The 16,735-nt window shown below is 53.6% G+C and overlaps 2 protein-coding genes across 2 annotated transcripts; both read left to right on the top strand.

Moving 5' to 3' along the window:
• On the top strand, positions 1 to 2,655 carry EIF1 (eukaryotic translation initiation factor 1). The gene is made up of 4 exons (XM_037491955.2): positions 1 to 168; positions 854 to 1,017; positions 1,130 to 1,231; positions 1,783 to 2,655. The coding sequence occupies exons 1-4, from the start codon at positions 138 to 140 to the stop codon at positions 1,825 to 1,827; spliced, it is 342 nt and encodes a 113-aa protein (XP_037347852.1). The 5' UTR covers positions 1 to 137; the 3' UTR covers positions 1,828 to 2,655.
• Positions 2,656 to 11,780: 9,125 nt separating this feature from the next.
• GAST (gastrin) lies at positions 11,781 to 14,110 on the top strand. The gene is made up of 3 exons (XM_037494945.2): positions 11,781 to 11,811; positions 13,589 to 13,804; positions 13,941 to 14,110. The coding sequence occupies exons 2-3, from the start codon at positions 13,594 to 13,596 to the stop codon at positions 14,042 to 14,044; spliced, it is 315 nt and encodes a 104-aa protein (XP_037350842.1). The 5' UTR covers positions 11,781 to 11,811; positions 13,589 to 13,593; the 3' UTR covers positions 14,045 to 14,110.
• The last annotated feature ends 2,625 nt before the right edge of the window (positions 14,111 to 16,735 follow it).

Consider the following 16,735-nt stretch of genomic DNA (forward strand, 5'->3'; position numbering starts at 1 on the left):
GTCACTGAGCCGCCGCCGAGGTCTCAGCAGCCTCCCCCTCGAGCCCCCTCGCTTCCCGACGCTCCGTCCCCCCGCCCGCCTTCTCCCGCCGCCGCCTTCCGCAGGCCGTTTCCACCGAGGAAAAGGAATCGTATCGTATGTCCGCTATCCAGAACCTCCACTCTTTCGGTAGGCTGCGGGCGCTCCCGGCGCGGGGGAGGCCGGGGCGGGGCGGCGGGGCGCCCCGGGCCAGAAGCGATCGGGCGCCCCGGGCCCTCGCCGTCGGGGGCGGGAGAGGGGCGTCCGCGCCGGCGGGCCGTGGGGCGGGCGGGGGCCCGGGCGCCGGGGTCGGCCCCTGAGCGCGACCGGAAGGAGCGGACGGGAGGTCAGCCCTGGGGCGGGCCCGGGCTCTCGGGTGGCGCAATGGCTAATGGCTCCCGGGCCGCCGCGGGCCACACCCGCCCCTCCCGCCACCCCTGCGTCACGTCCGACTCGTCACTCGCCGTTGTCACGGAGCGGGGAGCTAGAGGCGGCGCCAGCCCTAAGTGACAAACCCGCGCGCCAATGGGGCGGGAAGCTCGGCCCCGCCTCGGAGCTCGGGTTCCGGGCGGTTGCATCAGCCGGGTGGGGCGCCGCCTGCCAGCTCGGGCTCCTCCACACGTGATCGGCTCCCGAGGGCGGGCCTGGGGCGGGCGGCCCTGGCTTTCCCACAGCCTCGGGAAGCCGGCTGTCCCGGACTGACCTGTTCAGAGCGCGCCAACAGAGGACACTTGTGATCCGACCCAGGCCCCGGCAGTTTCAGGATTAGTTTCTGCACGCGCCAAACTCTGAGCCAGGACAGTTTCAAAACGAGTTTGGCCTTTTTCCCCCCCAGACCCCTTTGCTGATGCAAGTAAGGGTGATGATCTGCTTCCTGCTGGCACTGAGGATTATATCCATATAAGAATTCAACAGAGAAACGGCAGGAAGACCCTTACTACTGTCCAAGGGATCGCTGATGATTACGATAAAAAGAAACTAGTGAAGGCGTTTAAGAAGGTAGGTCTGAAGTCTCCCCTGCCTGAGGGTGCTGTGTTGTGTTATTTCTGAAAAGGAATTGTTAGTGCCGTTGTTTGGCCTGACTTGTTTTTGCTTCCTTTGGTGCTTGCAGAAATTTGCCTGCAATGGTACTGTAATTGAGCATCCAGAATATGGAGAAGTAATTCAGCTACAGGGTGACCAGCGCAAGAACATATGCCAGTTCCTCGTAGAGGTGGGTGCAGTCACTTCCCAATAACACTTGTTCCTCTGCCCAGGCAGGTCTCAGGTTCTGCTGGGGACACAGGAGTTTGCGTACATTCCCTGAGTTGAGAACCATTATGTTCTGGCAGTTGAGGGCTGTGCTTTGGCACTTGGACTCTTGACAGTATAGAAGCAAAAAGGATTGTGAGCCTCCCTGGTGGCGCAAGGGGTTAAGATGCAACCTATGAGGCTGTATACAATCTCTGGGGCGGCATGAGTTCGATCCCCAGCCAGGGAGCTGCCCACATGGTGCAGCAGACGTCTCCTGACTTGCCTGCTGCTCCCCTCAGCAGGGTATTTCAGTCAGTCTGCCTGTTCTGTTCCCCACTCTGTCGCTGGTGGATCCTCTCTCACACACACACACCCCGCCCACACCTCTGGCCTATACGCCAGTTCTTGTATGCATAAGTAAATAAATCTTTAAAAAAAAAAAAAAAAAAGACAGGATTGTTGCCACCAGACACCAGAAATGAAAGCTTTGACTCTACCCCCTCTTTAAACTTTGCCCTTTTCTCTTTGCAGATTGGACTGGCTAAGGACGACCAGCTGAAGGTTCATGGGTTTTAAGTGCTTTTGGCTCACTGAAGCTTAAGTGAGGATTTCCTTGCAATGAGTAGAATTTCCCTTCTGTCCCTTGTCACAAGTTTAAAAACCTCACAGCTTGTATAATGTAACCATTTGGGGTCTGCTTTTAACTTGGACTAGTGTAACTCCTTCATGCAATAAACTGAAAAGAGCCATGCTGTCTAGTCTTGAAGTCCCTCATTTAAACAGAGATCAAGCAGTAGGCGCCTGGCAGAGTCCAGCCTGAAACAGAGCAATAACTTGATGTTTCAGCCATGGCCAGAACCCCAAGATCACTATTGTCTATGTCTGGCCAGAAGCTCCTCGGCTCTCCCTCCACAGAGTTCCCTGCCCTAAGAGAATGTCACCACCACCCCCTGAACAGCCCTCGGTGAGGCTGAGAGGAGAGAATGGGGTGAGGCAGCAACGACGGCCATAACCTAGAGGGAGCCTTCGGTAGTAAAGGAAGGATGCCCTGATGTCTCCAACCTGGCCAGAGCCCAGAGTGGCCACCTTCCCTCTAGTGAGGTGACAGGACATCTATGATCAGACATATCCTAGCTAATCCAATGACAACACCAGAACGTGAGGCCAGTCTTCTGTTTTCAGAGTTAAACTTTTGACAAGGGAACAAATTTCAAACTGATGTATCAGTCATGTAGCTAGCTGTAGAGCTTGCAACTTACTAGCAGCAGCTGCCCCATGCCATGTGAAGTAACAACTGATTTTTGGTGTTTTTTTTTCCCCCCTTCAGTTTTAATGTTATGTAATGTATTTAAACCCTTATTTAAATAAAACTTGTTTTCAGAAACACCTGACTTGCAGATTCTGTTTAATCTCTGAATGTGTGAAGGAACCACAGAAAACAGGCAGTGGAAGGTTATTTCTATGTCCATAGCTTTTCACCTGGTGCCTACATGCACTTAATGGCCAAGAAAATCTTCAGTGAACTTGCCTGTGACTCCAAGTGACCTGCGGGTCGGTTGTTTTGAACACTTTGCCAGAGCTACAGTGTTTACCAGTATTCTGAGAAGGTGCTGCCTGTGACTTGCCACTTGGCCACAACCTGAGTGATTCTGGGGTGACTGCTCGGCTGTGGAGGAACTTGCCCTGTGAGGTGACAGACGGGTTGGTTGAAAATCCTTGAGTGCTCTCAGTAATGGGATCTTGGCTTAAGGGCTATACAAGAAGGACAAACATGGTGTTGGAGTTGACCTGTCCACACCTAGAAGTACAGGCATACTTCTAGGAGTGGGTTTGTGTAGAGTGGCAAAAGTTTTTAAGGGGCTGTGAAAATCAATGTGGGAGACCAGCCCTTGGCAAAGGAAAGCGGACAGTATCAGTGGTTCTTGGGGCCATTCTACTAAACATAATTCTCCAGGGTGTGGGTCATGAACTCGTCCTGGTTTCAGATGTAAAGAATCGTCATGAGGAATCCAGTTTTCCCATTTGCTTCAGCCCCTGACCTAAAGCTAAATGTTACCTGAAACCTACTGAGGTGTGTGCAAGAGAGCTGGGTAAAGAGCCCTGTGACAATGCTCTGGAAACATCTAACCCTGGGCACTGGCACTTGTAGCCTTGAGGTGTGCTACAAAACTGATCTGCTTAATAACCTGCCACGTGGCACCATAGTAGCTTTCAAAACAGGTTTTTATAAGTTAGGTTTACTGCACCGCAGAAGGGTTTTTCTTAGAGCAGCCCTGGAGGCCAAATCCAGAAAGACCAGAATCAGAAGACAATGAGACAGGAGACAGTTGTGACACTGCACGATTCCCCAGGATGCCATCACCCTGTGGAAAGCTAGCAACATCAGACAGGTCAACTGGCAGTGGAACCAACCAGGTCAATTATCTGAACAGGACAGGTTTGCAAATGCTAACCCAGTTGATGTGACATGGGTGTATCTCAGGGCTAAAATAACGAAGGAAGCATAATTGTCTGCATTTGGTGGTTGAGAAGATGGGTTTCAAAATTCCCAAGGCTGATAGTGGTAGTGCCTCCTCTGGAACCCAGGACTCCGTGGTCTCTGCCAAATGGCCTGTGTGTCCACAACAGAAAACTCATTTTAGGGAGGTAAAGGGCTTGGTGCTACAAGTGGGGCAGCACTGCCCCCCGGGGCTGGTGCCCCAGACTTATGGGATGCCACTAGCATGCAGCCTTGGTGCAGTTTTCCCTGCTGGCTTGGCCAAAAGCTGCAGGTTCTGTGAGGATTGGAAAATCCTGACTTCCATCCATACCCAAGAGGGCTCTGGGAGGCTTCACAAAGGAGATACCATCTGAAGCAGGGCGCATTCCTGGCAGAGGGTGAGAGCTCCCTGTGTATATGAGGAAACCACAGAAGATCCATTTGGCTGCAACAAAGGCCCTGCACAGGGCATAAACAGTACTGCCTTTTATGTGCAGGCCTGTGCTAGGTGCTTCAAGTCTACACTTAACTGCTGAGCAGTAGGGGCTGAGTGCCAGAGATTCACCAGTCAGGAGTGTGTGGAGAGGGAGGGGTGGAGGAAAGAGAACTGGGCAGTTGGTGTGAGGTCAGAGTAGGCTGAGCCTAAGCTAAGACCTGCATGTTGACAGCAAAAGGATTCCAGAGAAGATCAGATTCTGGGGACTGGCTTCTGGCTCCTCACTCCTTTCTCTGTCTTCTCATTTCCCACTTTTTTGCCATTTTCCCCTTCTCTCCCATTTCCTCCCCTCTCAACACCCCGACCCTCCCCCCAGACTGCAGCAGCCCTCCTGCCTCCATGGCCACCCTTTACAACACGGACAAGCGCAGGGGTTAACCAAGCATACCTTTAAATGGTGTTAGAATGGCAAAAGTCACAGAAAACCGGTCAGCTGGAAGTACACTGGAGTCTACAAAAATACCTCAAAGCCTATCCAAGTTTGCCTGTAAAGAGGGAAAACAAACACCATGGGCTGGAGAACTGAGGTCCGACCAAATAGCTCTAGTATTGGCCGCCTTCCCTTGTACCAGCCTGGGTGGTGCCCCCTTGTGGCGTCCATGTCAAAACACAGCTTACTGTGCTCGGGCTTTGAAATGAAGAACTTGACTCAACTTCTCAGGAGAGAGACATTATTTCAAATTCAGCACACAGTGCTCGCTGCCACAGCACACACACTAAAATCAAATTTAGCACACAGTGTGAGCCTTTGGTGATACCTTCTCTTGCACTCTTAAATCCTCCGAGTTCAAATTTTCATGAAATTCCCATTCAGAGCTTACTAAAAATCTACTTCTAGACCCCACCCAGGACAGTCTTGCTCTACTGGGCATTAGCTGAACAACCTCAGCTTCCTCCTGCTTTTCAAGAGCCTACAAAAAGGTCCAACAAGTGAAAAATTTTTCTAAAATTTGACCCAAAAAAAAAGAAAAATCAGAATGAGTAACGTTAAGACTAGAAAAGATAACCCTGGCAATAGCTACAATAGAATTCTTTTTTTTTTTTTTGTTTTTTTGTTTTTTTTTTGTTTTTATACATGCACTGGGTACAGTCAGAAGCACGGGAGGGTGAGAGAATTCACCAGAGCCAGAGCGGGGAGCAGAGCAGGCAGAAGGACCGAAGTACACTGCTGAGGGGAGCAGCGGGCGGCAGGAGAGGTCTGCGCGCCATGTGGGACCCTCCTCTGGTGGCCGGGGAGCAGCCGGGGATCGAACCGGCGCCGCAGAGGCCGCGGGCAGCTTCGCAACCCAGCACTCAACCGCTGCGCCACCGGGGAGGCCCTACAATAGAATTCTTAATATAGCTGTAGGTTAGGTGTAATGAAGGTTCTGGGGAAGACTATGAATCATCTTTAAATGTAGATGTATAAAGTTAATACACATCTTTTCAAAAATGTTACAGAAAAGGGTTATTTGGCCTGTGGGTGCATTTTATTCATTAGAGCTGAGGTGTGTTGGGACCTCAGAGTTTGCAAAGCCTGGCTCCCACCCCCTCCTGAAAATGGCCCTGACTTTAAAGCCAGTGAGTCTGACCCCAAAGCTCAGCGTGAAACCCAGAAAGCAGCCTTTTTAAGAGGCATCAACCAATGCCAGTGGGCTGACCACAGGCACACATGGAGAAGTTGCTGTGGCCAATGGAGAGCCACTGAGGAAGCCTGAGGGGAGAGAGGCAGACTCCAGGCTGGATTTGAGGGAAAGTAATGACGAGGACTGTACTTAAGAGGTTCTGAGTAGGGCCTCCTTGCAGGGGTTGAGACGCAACCTATGAAGCAATCCGCAGCCTCTGCAGCACAAGTTCGATTACCAGCCGGCCAGGGAGAAACCCACATGGCAGGACAGACCTCTCCTGTCTCGCCTGCTGCTCCCCTCAGCAGTGTACTTCGGTCCGTCTGCCTGTTCTTTTCCCCACTCTATCTCTGGTGAGTCCTCTCACCCCCCACATCTCTGGCCTGTACCCCAATTCTTGTATAAAAATAAATAATCTCTAAAAAAAAAAAAAAAAAAAAAAAGATGGTCTGAGTAAGGGTACTTGGTTACCAGCATCTAAGAAACCAACCACTAAAATTTCGTGAGATTTTGTGGGTAAGGTACATGTGGGCGTTTTCTTCCAGAGCGGCCCGTGACTTATCAGAGTCTTAAAATAGCCACTACCGAAAACAGGCAAGCCTCACCGGTCTGTGCTTCCCTCCTGAGGCCTACAAATCTCCAGGGTTAGCAAAGGTTTTTCCAGGTACATCATTACGAGCAGTAACTGCCTATTTCAAACATCAATATTGAAATTAATAAGTATTTAAAATATTCTTACCTATCTCCCAAGCCCCGTGCTTGCTGCGCAGAGGCACTGTGGAGGGCAGTGGGGGGGTGGGGGGTGCTCCACGCCCCAGATGCCCGGCTATGACTCACTCCCCCCACAATCGCCATCACCAGCCTCCATCTGCATCATTGCAAGGTTTAAATCGTCTTTAATCTCCATCCTTTACGGTTGATTTCTGCCCAGGATGGACAACTGGTCAAAAACAGGAAGCAAAGGGAACACGGACGTTGAAAAATGTTAACATGGAGCATAAACATGACAGTCAATCTGTGTGTGTTTCGAGTCATTGATTCTCACTCCATTTCCATGAAACAGCAGGACAAGCACAAGGACTACGTGAGGTGCAGAGAGAGGCTGGCGTGCCTGGAGCCAGGGTCCACCTTGGAGACAGGACGAAAGACTTGCAGCTCAGCACCCATGGGGGCTTGTTAGAGATGCAGGATTTTAAGTCCAGACAGACCTACTGATTCTGTGTTCTCAATAATCTTCAGGGAACCAAGTTTGAACCATAAAACTAATAGACCTCCTAGTGTGAGCTGCAGGCTGGTTAAAAAAAGACAGTAACTGGCCTCCCTGTTGGCACAAGGGGTTAAGTTGCAGCACTATGAAGCTATCCGCAGCCACTGCAGCACAGCATGTGTTCGATCCCTGGCTGGCCAGGGAGTTATCCACATGGCGCAGCAGACCTCTCCTGTCTCACCTACTGGTCCCCTCAGCAGTGTATTTCAGTCAATTCACCTGTTTTGCTCCCCACTCTGTCTCTGGTGAATCCCCTTACCCCCCACACCTCTGGCCTATACTCAGTTCTTGTATGCATAAATAAATCAATCTTTAAAAAATAATTTAAAAAATTTAAAAGACAGTAGCATTTTATACATTTCGACTTTGGGTTTGCACCAGGACAGCTTCCATCACAGTTTTAGATCTGCCCTGACATGCATATAAACAGTTGAAGCACAGAAAGCAACAAACACTGTGGGGTGTGGGGTAGAGCTACCTAGGTGACCCTAGCAGGAAGCATGGGGTGAGAGCCACAGCTCCAAAGGCCTGGGAGGCATCTGAGGAGGTGGTGAGAGAGGAGGGTCAGGGAGAGAGGCAGCGGCTGTGACCTGGCCCCCAAGTTTGCCAGCGGCCTGGCCAGCGCAGCCCTAGTGCAGTCTATACTCTGGGTCCTGCCTCCTCACCACTCGGACAGCAGGTGAGACCAGAAGTGAACCCACTTCGCCTCCCAGCCCTTCGCCCAGGAGGGGCCACAGATGCCCTTGTTGACCAGAAGCCCTCCCAGGTGTCTCTGTTTGTCCAGGCACCACCCAGCCTCCCAGGAAGCAGTTGCCTGGGTTCCGCTCATCAACCTCTCCCTTTTCCTCTATCAATAACTAGGTAGGAAGCTGCCCTGGACGTGATGGTGGTCAGGCAGCAGAGTCGCCTCTGGGGAGACTCCCTGCCTAGGAAATGTTCTCCCCTAGACAGGACACCATTATTTGGTCTATTTTTGTGTGCTTCTACCACCCCTCTCAAATCTAAACCCCTCCCCAAAGCTATCATAGTCCCCTGAGTCCAGGAGGCCTCATCCATACCCTGGCTCACAGCAGCAGCTCCATAACTGGAGCAAACATGGAAGAGATGAAGTCAGACACCGTAATGACTAGACCCTGAATCGTAGCTGGAAAATTACGTGCAAATTCACACGGGCCATTGGGTGGCTGGAGCCCCAATGACTTGTAATGTCCCCATAATGGGTCACCAGACAGATGCTTAGGACACCAGTTCTGGGGGGGCCCCCGGTGGCACCAGGGGTTAAGTATCAGCACTATGAAGCTATCCAGCCACTTCGGCACGAGTTTGATCCCCAGCCAGGGAGCAAACCACATGGCACAGCAGACCTCTCCTGTCTCCCCCGCTGCTCCCCTCAGCAGTGTATTTCAGTAGATCTGCCTGTTCTGCTCCCCACTCTGTCTCTGTCTCCCTTCTCACCCCCTGCACCTCTTGCCTACACCCCAGCTCTTGCATGCATAAATAAATAAAACAAATCTTTAAAAAAAAAAAAAAAAGACACCACCACCAATTCCTTCTCTTACCGTTCTGGTCCCATAGGCTCGGTGGGCCTGACCAAGGTGTCACCAGCGTGTATTCCCTTCTGGCTGTGGGGTAGATGGATTCCAGGCCCATCGGGGTGTTGGCTAAATTCAGCCCTCACCGGGCGCCTCTCAGCAGCTTGAGGTCAGCTGCACTCCTGAGAGCCTCCCTGCCTATCTTCCACCCGGGAAGGGCAGGTGAAGGTCTTTGTGAGCTTCCGTCTCTGAATCAGCCTTCAGCTGCGTGCCTATTGCCTCTGCCTTTGGAGCTCGCGAGATTGAATTGGGCCCATCAAATAACCCAGGAGAAACTCACCCTGTGAAGGCCTGTAACCTTAATTACATCTGCAAAGTCCCTTTCGCCATGTTCTGTCGCCTAATCATAGATGCAAGGGGTTGGGCCTGGACACGTTGGGTGACGATTATTCTGCCCACCTGGAAGGAGGAAGATCCTGGAACTAGCAGGACCTGAGTGAGTCTCAGGCCCAGATCTCCCTCCTGGATCTGTGAACTCAGGACAGCATTCTTCACCCACTTGTTTCTTCACCTGTAAGATGGGAACACACGAGCATTTACGCACTAGGAGTGTGGCGAAGGGCGACCGAGCTCATTCATGCAAAGGCTGACGGGTGCCTGTCACAGCACTGTCACCTCCCGAGGACAGGGCAGGTCCTCGGGGAAGGAGAGCGGCTGGGCCTGGGGTCTGGGAGCTGCTTGTCAGCCTGGTAGACCCAGAAACTGGATTTTCTGGTCACCCAGCTAGTCAAAGTGCTGGAGCCAGAATTCCACGCGGGCCTCACCAGTTCCCAAACCCTCTGCACGGTGTAGGCACTGGCTTCTGAGAGTCCAGGCCCTGTCAGCGCCACGCCTGCTACCTCTTTCAGTGGTGACTCAGGCCAGTGTCCACATGAATCATGACCAGCAGGAGGCCAAACCCTGGATTCATAGCAATGCTTTCTAGGAATTAACCTCCTTAGGTCTTGAGGGAGGAAATGTGCCCCCACGCCTGCGAGACGAGCGACGGACAGGCCACATGCCCCCTTGACGGCAGCCCTGGGAGGGCAGTAGGAATGATTCCCGCTTCACAGACAGGCCCGCAGGCTAGCGAGGGCCAGGGACCAGGGCAGACTATCAGGTGCCCACAAAGTCTGGGCACCGTGCGCAGAGCTGGATGTCATCGTCCTCGTCAAGATATCGCCATTTCCTGGAGGAGAAGACAGCTCAGAGACAGGGAGCAAGCTTCCCAAAGCTCAACAGCTGACCAAGGGCCGGGCCCGGAAACCCTCCCCTCTCCGTGAGGTCAGGCTCCCTTGTGAGAACATGGTGATGGTGAGCAACTTGGGGCACGGCTGCCTCTCTCTGCGCTGATCACGAGCCCTCGCTGCACACCTGGTGGGAGAACATGCTTCTCCTGGCGAGTTGCCACCCTGCATGCAGCCGCCGGGGAGGAGCAGCCAAGGAGGCGGAAGCCTCCTCGGCAGAAATCAGGTCGGGCCCTGGTATAAGCAGGTTCTGCTAAAGCCGATCATGTCCCGTTACCACAGCAACAAGGTCTCTATTCCCCTAGGATGTGAGCAGCGCTGCCCCTACCCCACCTACCCCCTGCCCCAGGCCCTTCAAAGCCCTTTCCACCTCTGAGAATCTGTGACCCCATTAATCATCACCTGCCTGCACTGCCCTTTCCTTTTCATGCAGTCGGTGCCGCCGAGCCGAGTCCTAGTCTGGATCACAGGGGTTATCCACCAGAACATTCGGCAGCTGGTTGCCATGGACACCTCACAGCCAGCTTCCTTCATCACCTGTTAATTCTCAGCAAGGCTGGCTGTGAGCGTGGGTACCATGGCCCCTGCTCCAGGCTGCAGGGAATATCAAAACTCCCCCAGACAAGGAGGGCCCTGATGACGCGTGAACAAGCAAAATCTTTAATTCCAATCCTGGAAAATCAAAACCGCCCAGAGCTAGCTGCATCTGTTCAAACCAGGTCGGGCAGCGATTCGTCGTGTACGCCGGCAAGCGCACATTTTGTTTTCTGGTGCACCTTAGCCAACCCTTGCTTCTCCCAGCATTAACCATTTTATTTTTTTTTAAGATCTATGTATACAAGAACTGGGGTGTAGGCCAGACGTGTGTGGGGTGGGTGAGAGGATCCACCAGAGACAGAGTGGGGAGCAGAACAGGTAGATTAACTGAAATACACTGCTGAGGGGAGCAGCGGGCGAGACAGCAGAGGTCTGCTGTGCCATGTGGGTAGCTCCCTGGCCGGGGATGAAACTCATGCTGCAGTGGCTGGTGATAGCTTCATCGTGCTGAGACTTAACCCCTTGCACCACCAGGGAGGTGCTCCACTAACCATTTTAAGAGGTAGTTTTATATTAAAGAGTGGTAAATGCATAATGCAGATTAGACTCCAGAATGAAGATGCCTCCAAGGCCAGGACCCTCAGGAATTTTCTGGGGTGGGGCGAGTGCAGAGTGGGGGAAGAGGGCAGACCTGGGGAGCTAGAGGGGATCTGCAAGCCCAATCCAGCCAGCACTGAGGAGCGGGGAGGGGGCAATGCAGGGTTTTCCAGGTGAGGGGAGATGAAGGTGGTCAGAGACGCACAGGGTGAAGCCTCCAGCCTCAGCCCACGGCCCATCGCTCCTGATAACCACGCACGTCCTATTTGCAGAGCAGGACAGGGAATCGATACATCACAGCCCATGCCTCTGCTCCGCAAACATTGGTGTATGAGGCACATGCTTCCTCTGAGCCTGGTTGCCTCGTCCATCCTCCTCGCCTGCCCCCCAGTGGGACACAGTCCAAGTGGGGATCCCCAGGCCTCTGACCCCGAGTACAGGACTGTGAGCTATTGGTCCTGCACCCAGGGAACTTGTCTCTGCCTGTCCTCATGTCCACTTGCCCTGCCCCTGCCCCTCACCTCGAAGGTCAAGCCCCTTCCAGTCTCCCACCTGCAGGTGACTGACTCTAGATGACAGGGTGGGGCAGGGCTGAGGTGACTGACCCCACCCCACTCCTCTCAAGGTAGAGGCCTGGCCTGGCAGGGGGCAGGGCTTGGGCGGGGCCTGGAGGGCTTTATAAGGCAGGGCTGCGGCCCCAAGAAGAGCAGAGACAGAGAGGCACACCGCTGGCCACAGCATCACCACCTCCCACCTCTGCAGGTGAGTCCCCCAGGAGGGTGAGGAAAGGGCTGGCTGGACCCCCGCCCCATCAAGTTTCCGGCCTCAGAGCGCACCTGCAGGGCCAGGAGACTTCCCTTAGCCCAGGACACCGCTGGTCTCACCCCAGGACCACCCTGGTCTTCCCAACCCTTGTCTTTGGGCTGCCTGCTACTCACCCTGACCCTCTTCTTCCACACCCAACCCAGCCCTGTGAGGTAAGAAGGACCAAGACTATTCTCCACGTCTTAGGTGAGAAAACTGAGGCCCAAAGGGATGTGTGACTTGTACAAAGTCATGCAAATTATTGTCAGGGCTGGGACTAGAACACGGATCCTGGATCCCACCGCGAACTCTTTCCTAGACCAGCACACCCAAAAGACCCTTCCGTGTGACATCTTCCCAGCTGCATCCCACACCCCCAGCTGTGTGTGCACGGGCTGCATGGCCAGGGCAAGCAGCTAGCTTCTTTCTTTTTTTTTTTTAAAGATTTATTTTTATTTATGCATACAAGAACTGAGGTAGAGGCCAGAGGTGTTGGGGTGAAAGGATTCACCAGAGACAGAGTGGGGAGCAGAACGGGCAGATAGATTGAAATAGTGCTTTGGACCACCAGGGAGGCCCCCAGCCAGCTTATTTCTGTATTATGCTTCCCCCAGACTTGATTCACCCTGATACCAGCTGCAAAGGGTGACAGGTGGATGTGTTTTCTTTGAAAATTATTTTTTCTTTTTCTTTTTTTTAAAAGATTTATTTACTTATCCATACAAGAGCTGGGGTGCAGGCCAGAGGTGTGTGGGGTGAGAGGATTCACCAGAGACAGAGTGAGGAACAGAACAGGCAGACTGACTGAAATACACTGCTGAGGGGAGCAACGGGCAAGCCAGGAGAGATCTGCTGCACCATGTGGGTATCTCCCTGGCCGGGGATCGAACTCATACTGCAGTGGCTGCGGATAGCTTCATAGGTTGTGTCTTAACCTCTTGTGCCACCAGGGAGGCCCTGAAAATAATTTTTTCGTCCCTGATCACAAAGTACAGGGAAGGTTCAAGGGCAAAGCCAGATGCTCCTGGGCTGTACTGCCCATTGGCAGCATGGGTGACGCTGTACACACAGCTGAACCCACCCGAGTGTTCCGAGTGCAGACCCCTACCCTGTGAGACGTTCTCAAAGTCATTTTGCAAAAATTGAAACTGAACTGGTTGTCCCAATTTCCTAAACTCATGAACCAGTAGGTTGTGAGCAAATTCTGCCCTCACAGCTCAGTGCTAAGTCAACTCAGTTTCATTTTTCAACTGCTTCACTACATCGGATATTCCTCAGCCAAGTAAAAACAACACCATGCAAAACTGCCCCTCAAGGGGAGCACACAAACGGTGTTGTCCCACCACACGGTGAAGATACGGGGGTCTCCAAAGAGAGACGGTGTGGTGGGTAATGCAACTGAGCGCTGGCGTGACTATTAAAATGTTCACGTCACATTGCAAGACTTAATCAGTCACTCCCAGGGCTTCAGATTCTGTAGAAGAATTTGAAAACCGTGGCTCTGAGCTTTCAGTTCCTCAGAGAAGCTGGTGCTGTGATAAGGGTAAGGAAGGGAAGAAGCGAGGCTTGGGGGCAGGGTGGAGCTGGCAGGAGCTGGGAGAAGGACCTGGAGGTGCACTCACCAGCCCCACCGGGAACTGCAAATGTATCCATGGTGGAGACCTGGAGTCCACGCGGGCCCTGCCCAGGCTGTCTGGACAGCCCCACCTTTAAGCCCCGCCCCTCTCCTTGGCAGACAAGATGCAGCGACTGTGTGTGTACCTGCTGATCTCTGCGCTGGCCCTGGCCACCTTCTCCGAAGCTTCTTGGAAGCCCCTCTCCCAGCTGCAGGACACACCTGGGGGCCCAGGGGGCAGCAGAGGCCTGGAGCCGCAGTGGCTGGATCAGCCGGGCCCAGCCTCTCACCACCGAAGGCAGCTGGGACCCCAGGGCTCCCCACACCTGGTGGCAGGTAGGAGCTGCTGACAACTGTCCCTGCTTGCCTCCCCCTGCCAGCTTTGCCAAGGTCACCTGGACTGGCCTGCCTCAGTCATGGAGGCTAGAACTCCTTTTCCCGTCTCACCTCCTCTCCCACCTCTGACCCTCAGACCTCTCCAAGAAGCAGGGGCCATGGCAGGAGGAAGAAGAAGAAGCATACGGATGGATGGACTTCGGCCGCCGCAGTACTGAGGAAGGAGACCCACTTCCCTAGAGGGGAGCTCCAGAGCCCATACACCCCCATCCCAGTGCAGCCCAGCCCCATGGAAAACCAGCCAGAATAAACCAGCTTCCAATAGATCACCTGTGTCCAGTGTCGTGGGGCAGGGGCAGGGAGTTGGCGGGGGCAGGTTGAGGCAGGGGGAAGAACTGAGCACCCCAGGCACAGGGACCAGGGCGAATCCCTCTGCCTGTCTTCAGAGCCTCATGCTAAAGAAAAACCTACAGGTGTGGGAGGAACAGGTGATGGGGTTGCAGCCAGAGGAAGATTCTAAAAAGGAAATCAAATCATGCCGATCCAGATTCTAACCCACATTGCTTCCCATCACACTCTGAAGAAAAGGCAACTCCCTGCCAGAGCCCCCAAGCCAGCCCTGCGCCCCGCTGGCAGAGCCATTATGGGGCCCACGTGCCTCCTCTCTCCCTTCCCTCACACTAATGCATCCAGTTCCCTCCTGCTCAGAACCTTCCTTGCTGTTCCCTGGGCCTGGGATGCTTCTCCCTCCCGAGAGCCCCACCTCTCGGCTCCTCCCCCACTCTTCTCTAACCTCAGCATGTTTCTTGCCCAGCACGTCTCCCCACTGGCAGTTGTTCAGCCAGTTTACTATCCGCCTCCCTGGTTAGAAGGGAAACTCTAAGAGTGAGGACTGGGGGCCTCTTCCTCGCCAGGACTGTAGCAGGGAAGAACGGGGGTGTTGGAGACAGCTGATAAATATTTGCCCAGTGGCTGGTGCAGGTACCTGTCAGAGCCCGCCCCATCCCCCCAACTCTCAGGGGTCTTGTGTGCCTGCCCCACCCTCATGCAGGCTCTCAGCTCCCACCGGTGGGTCTTTGAATGCGAGGAGGGCTGAAAATGCTGGGGAAGCTGGCACCTCCAGAAGCATCTCTTGGTCAGTGACTAATGGGATTTGGGGGATCAATACCCCAGCTCCCTCACCCCCTGGGCAAAGTAACTCTAGCCCAGGGTCCCCAGCGGATTGAGCTCTAGTTATCAAGAGCGATCACCTGCTCAACAATGTCCCTCACTGGTTTCCTCCCTGGCTCCCTCCGGTGTCTCACCATCCAAAAGAATGACTGGCTCGCAAATCCTTATCTCCAAGTCGGCTCAGGGGAGCCCATCCTAAGAGGGTTGAGGGGGGTAGGGTTGTAAGAAGCTTGACTCTTATGTCAGGATTGTGGAATTTGATCCTTCACCTGCAGACCCTGTAGCTGGTGTTGGGGAAGGGGGCGGTGCTGCTGAGCTGGCAACTACAGGGCCCAGCAGGGAGCCGGCACCTATGGCCCCAGCGCAAAACCTGTATCTATAGCCCACAGCATTTAGCCAGCACCTATAGGACAAACCAGGGAGCCTGCACCTAGAGTGCACAGCAGGGAGGTCCACCTATAGGGCCCAGCTGGGAGCCTCCAACTTCAGTGTCCAGCAGGGAGTAAAACCATACGAGCCCAGCAAGAAGCCTGCACATATAGGGCCCAGGGCCTCCCTAGTGGCACAAGGGGTTAAGACGCAATCTATGAAGCTGTCCGCAGCCTCTGCAGCGTGAGTTCAATTCCCGGCCGGCCTGGGAGCAACCCGCATGGCAATGCAGACTTCTCCTGACTCGCCCACCGTTCCCCTCAGCAGTGTACTTCAGTCAATCTGCCTGTTGTGTCTGGTGAATCTTCGCACCCCCAATACCTCTGGCCTGTACCCCAGCTCTTATATGCATAAATAAATAAATCTTTAAAAAAAAACAAAAAAACAAATAGGGCCTCCTTGGTGGCGCAAGGGGTTAAGCACCACACTATGAAGCAATCGCAGCCTCTGCAGCACGAGTTCAATCCCCAGCCGGCCAGGGAGCAACCCACATGGCAAAGCAGACCTCTTCTGTCTCGCCCGCCGCTCCCCTCAGCAGTGTCTTCGGTCAGTCTGCCTGTTCTGCTCCCCACTCTGTCTCTAGTGAGTCCTCTCACCCCCCTCACCCTCCTCCCCACATCTCTGGCCTGTACCCCAGCTCTTGTATGCATAAATAAATAAATCTTTTTTTAAAAAAAAAAAAATAAAGGGCCCAGCAGGGAGCCAGCACCTACAGATTTCAGCAGGGGGGCTGGCACCTCTAGAGCTGAGCAGGGAACAGCAATTATAGGACCCAGGAGGGACTCAGCATCTACAGGACTTAGGAGTTAGCTAGCACCTATAGGACCAAGGAGGGATTCAGAAACTCTAGAGCTCAGCAGGGGGGCGGCACCTATGGAACTCAGCAGGGAACAGCAATTAGAGGACCCAGCAGGGTTCAGCATTTACAGGGCTCAGGAGTTAGCTGCATCTATAGGACCCAGGAGGGATTCAGAAACTACAGAGCTCAGAGTAGCCAGCACCTATAGAGGCCCACAGGCAGCCAGCGACTATAGAGCTCAGCAGGGAGCTGACCCCTTGTTCTGATGGTGGGGAGCAAAAGCGGCCGAAACCAGAGTCCTGGCAAGGCTCTCTGCTAGAGGCCAGGAAAGCAAGCAGATGGGCCAAAGGCGAAGTCAGTTGCCAAAATGGAAAATCACGATCCTTTCCAAACCTGCACCAGTTCCAGAACCAGTCATTAGTGAATGTAATTGCACCCCAGGGGAATAGGGCCCCCAAGTATTTCAACATCATCATATACAGGGCCTGAGCTGATACAGCAGAGCTCCAAATTGCCATCCAGCTTCCACCCCC

The sequence above is a fragment of the Talpa occidentalis genome, unplaced genomic scaffold (assembly GCF_014898055.3).
Source record: "Talpa occidentalis isolate TD23 unplaced genomic scaffold, MPIMG_talOcc4v2.1 talOcc4.7, whole genome shotgun sequence".
Lineage (NCBI taxonomy): Eukaryota > Metazoa > Chordata > Mammalia > Eulipotyphla > Talpidae > Talpa > Talpa occidentalis.

Coding starts and splice junctions, on each gene's coding strand:
- EIF1 (XM_037491955.2), top strand. CDS start 138: ATGTCCGCTATCCAGAACCTCCACTCTTTCG. Junction 169..853: donor CCAGAACCTCCACTCTTTCG/GTAGGCTGCGGG, acceptor TTTCCCCCCCAG/ACCCCTTTGCTGATGCAAGT. Junction 1,232..1,782: donor TATGCCAGTTCCTCGTAGAG/GTGGGTGCAGTC, acceptor TTCTCTTTGCAG/ATTGGACTGGCTAAGGACGA.
- GAST (XM_037494945.2), top strand. CDS start 13,594: ATGCAGCGACTGTGTGTGTACCTGCTGATCTCTGCGCTGGCCCTGGCC. Junction 13,805..13,940: donor CTCCCCACACCTGGTGGCAG/GTAGGAGCTGCT, acceptor TCTGACCCTCAG/ACCTCTCCAAGAAGCAGGGG.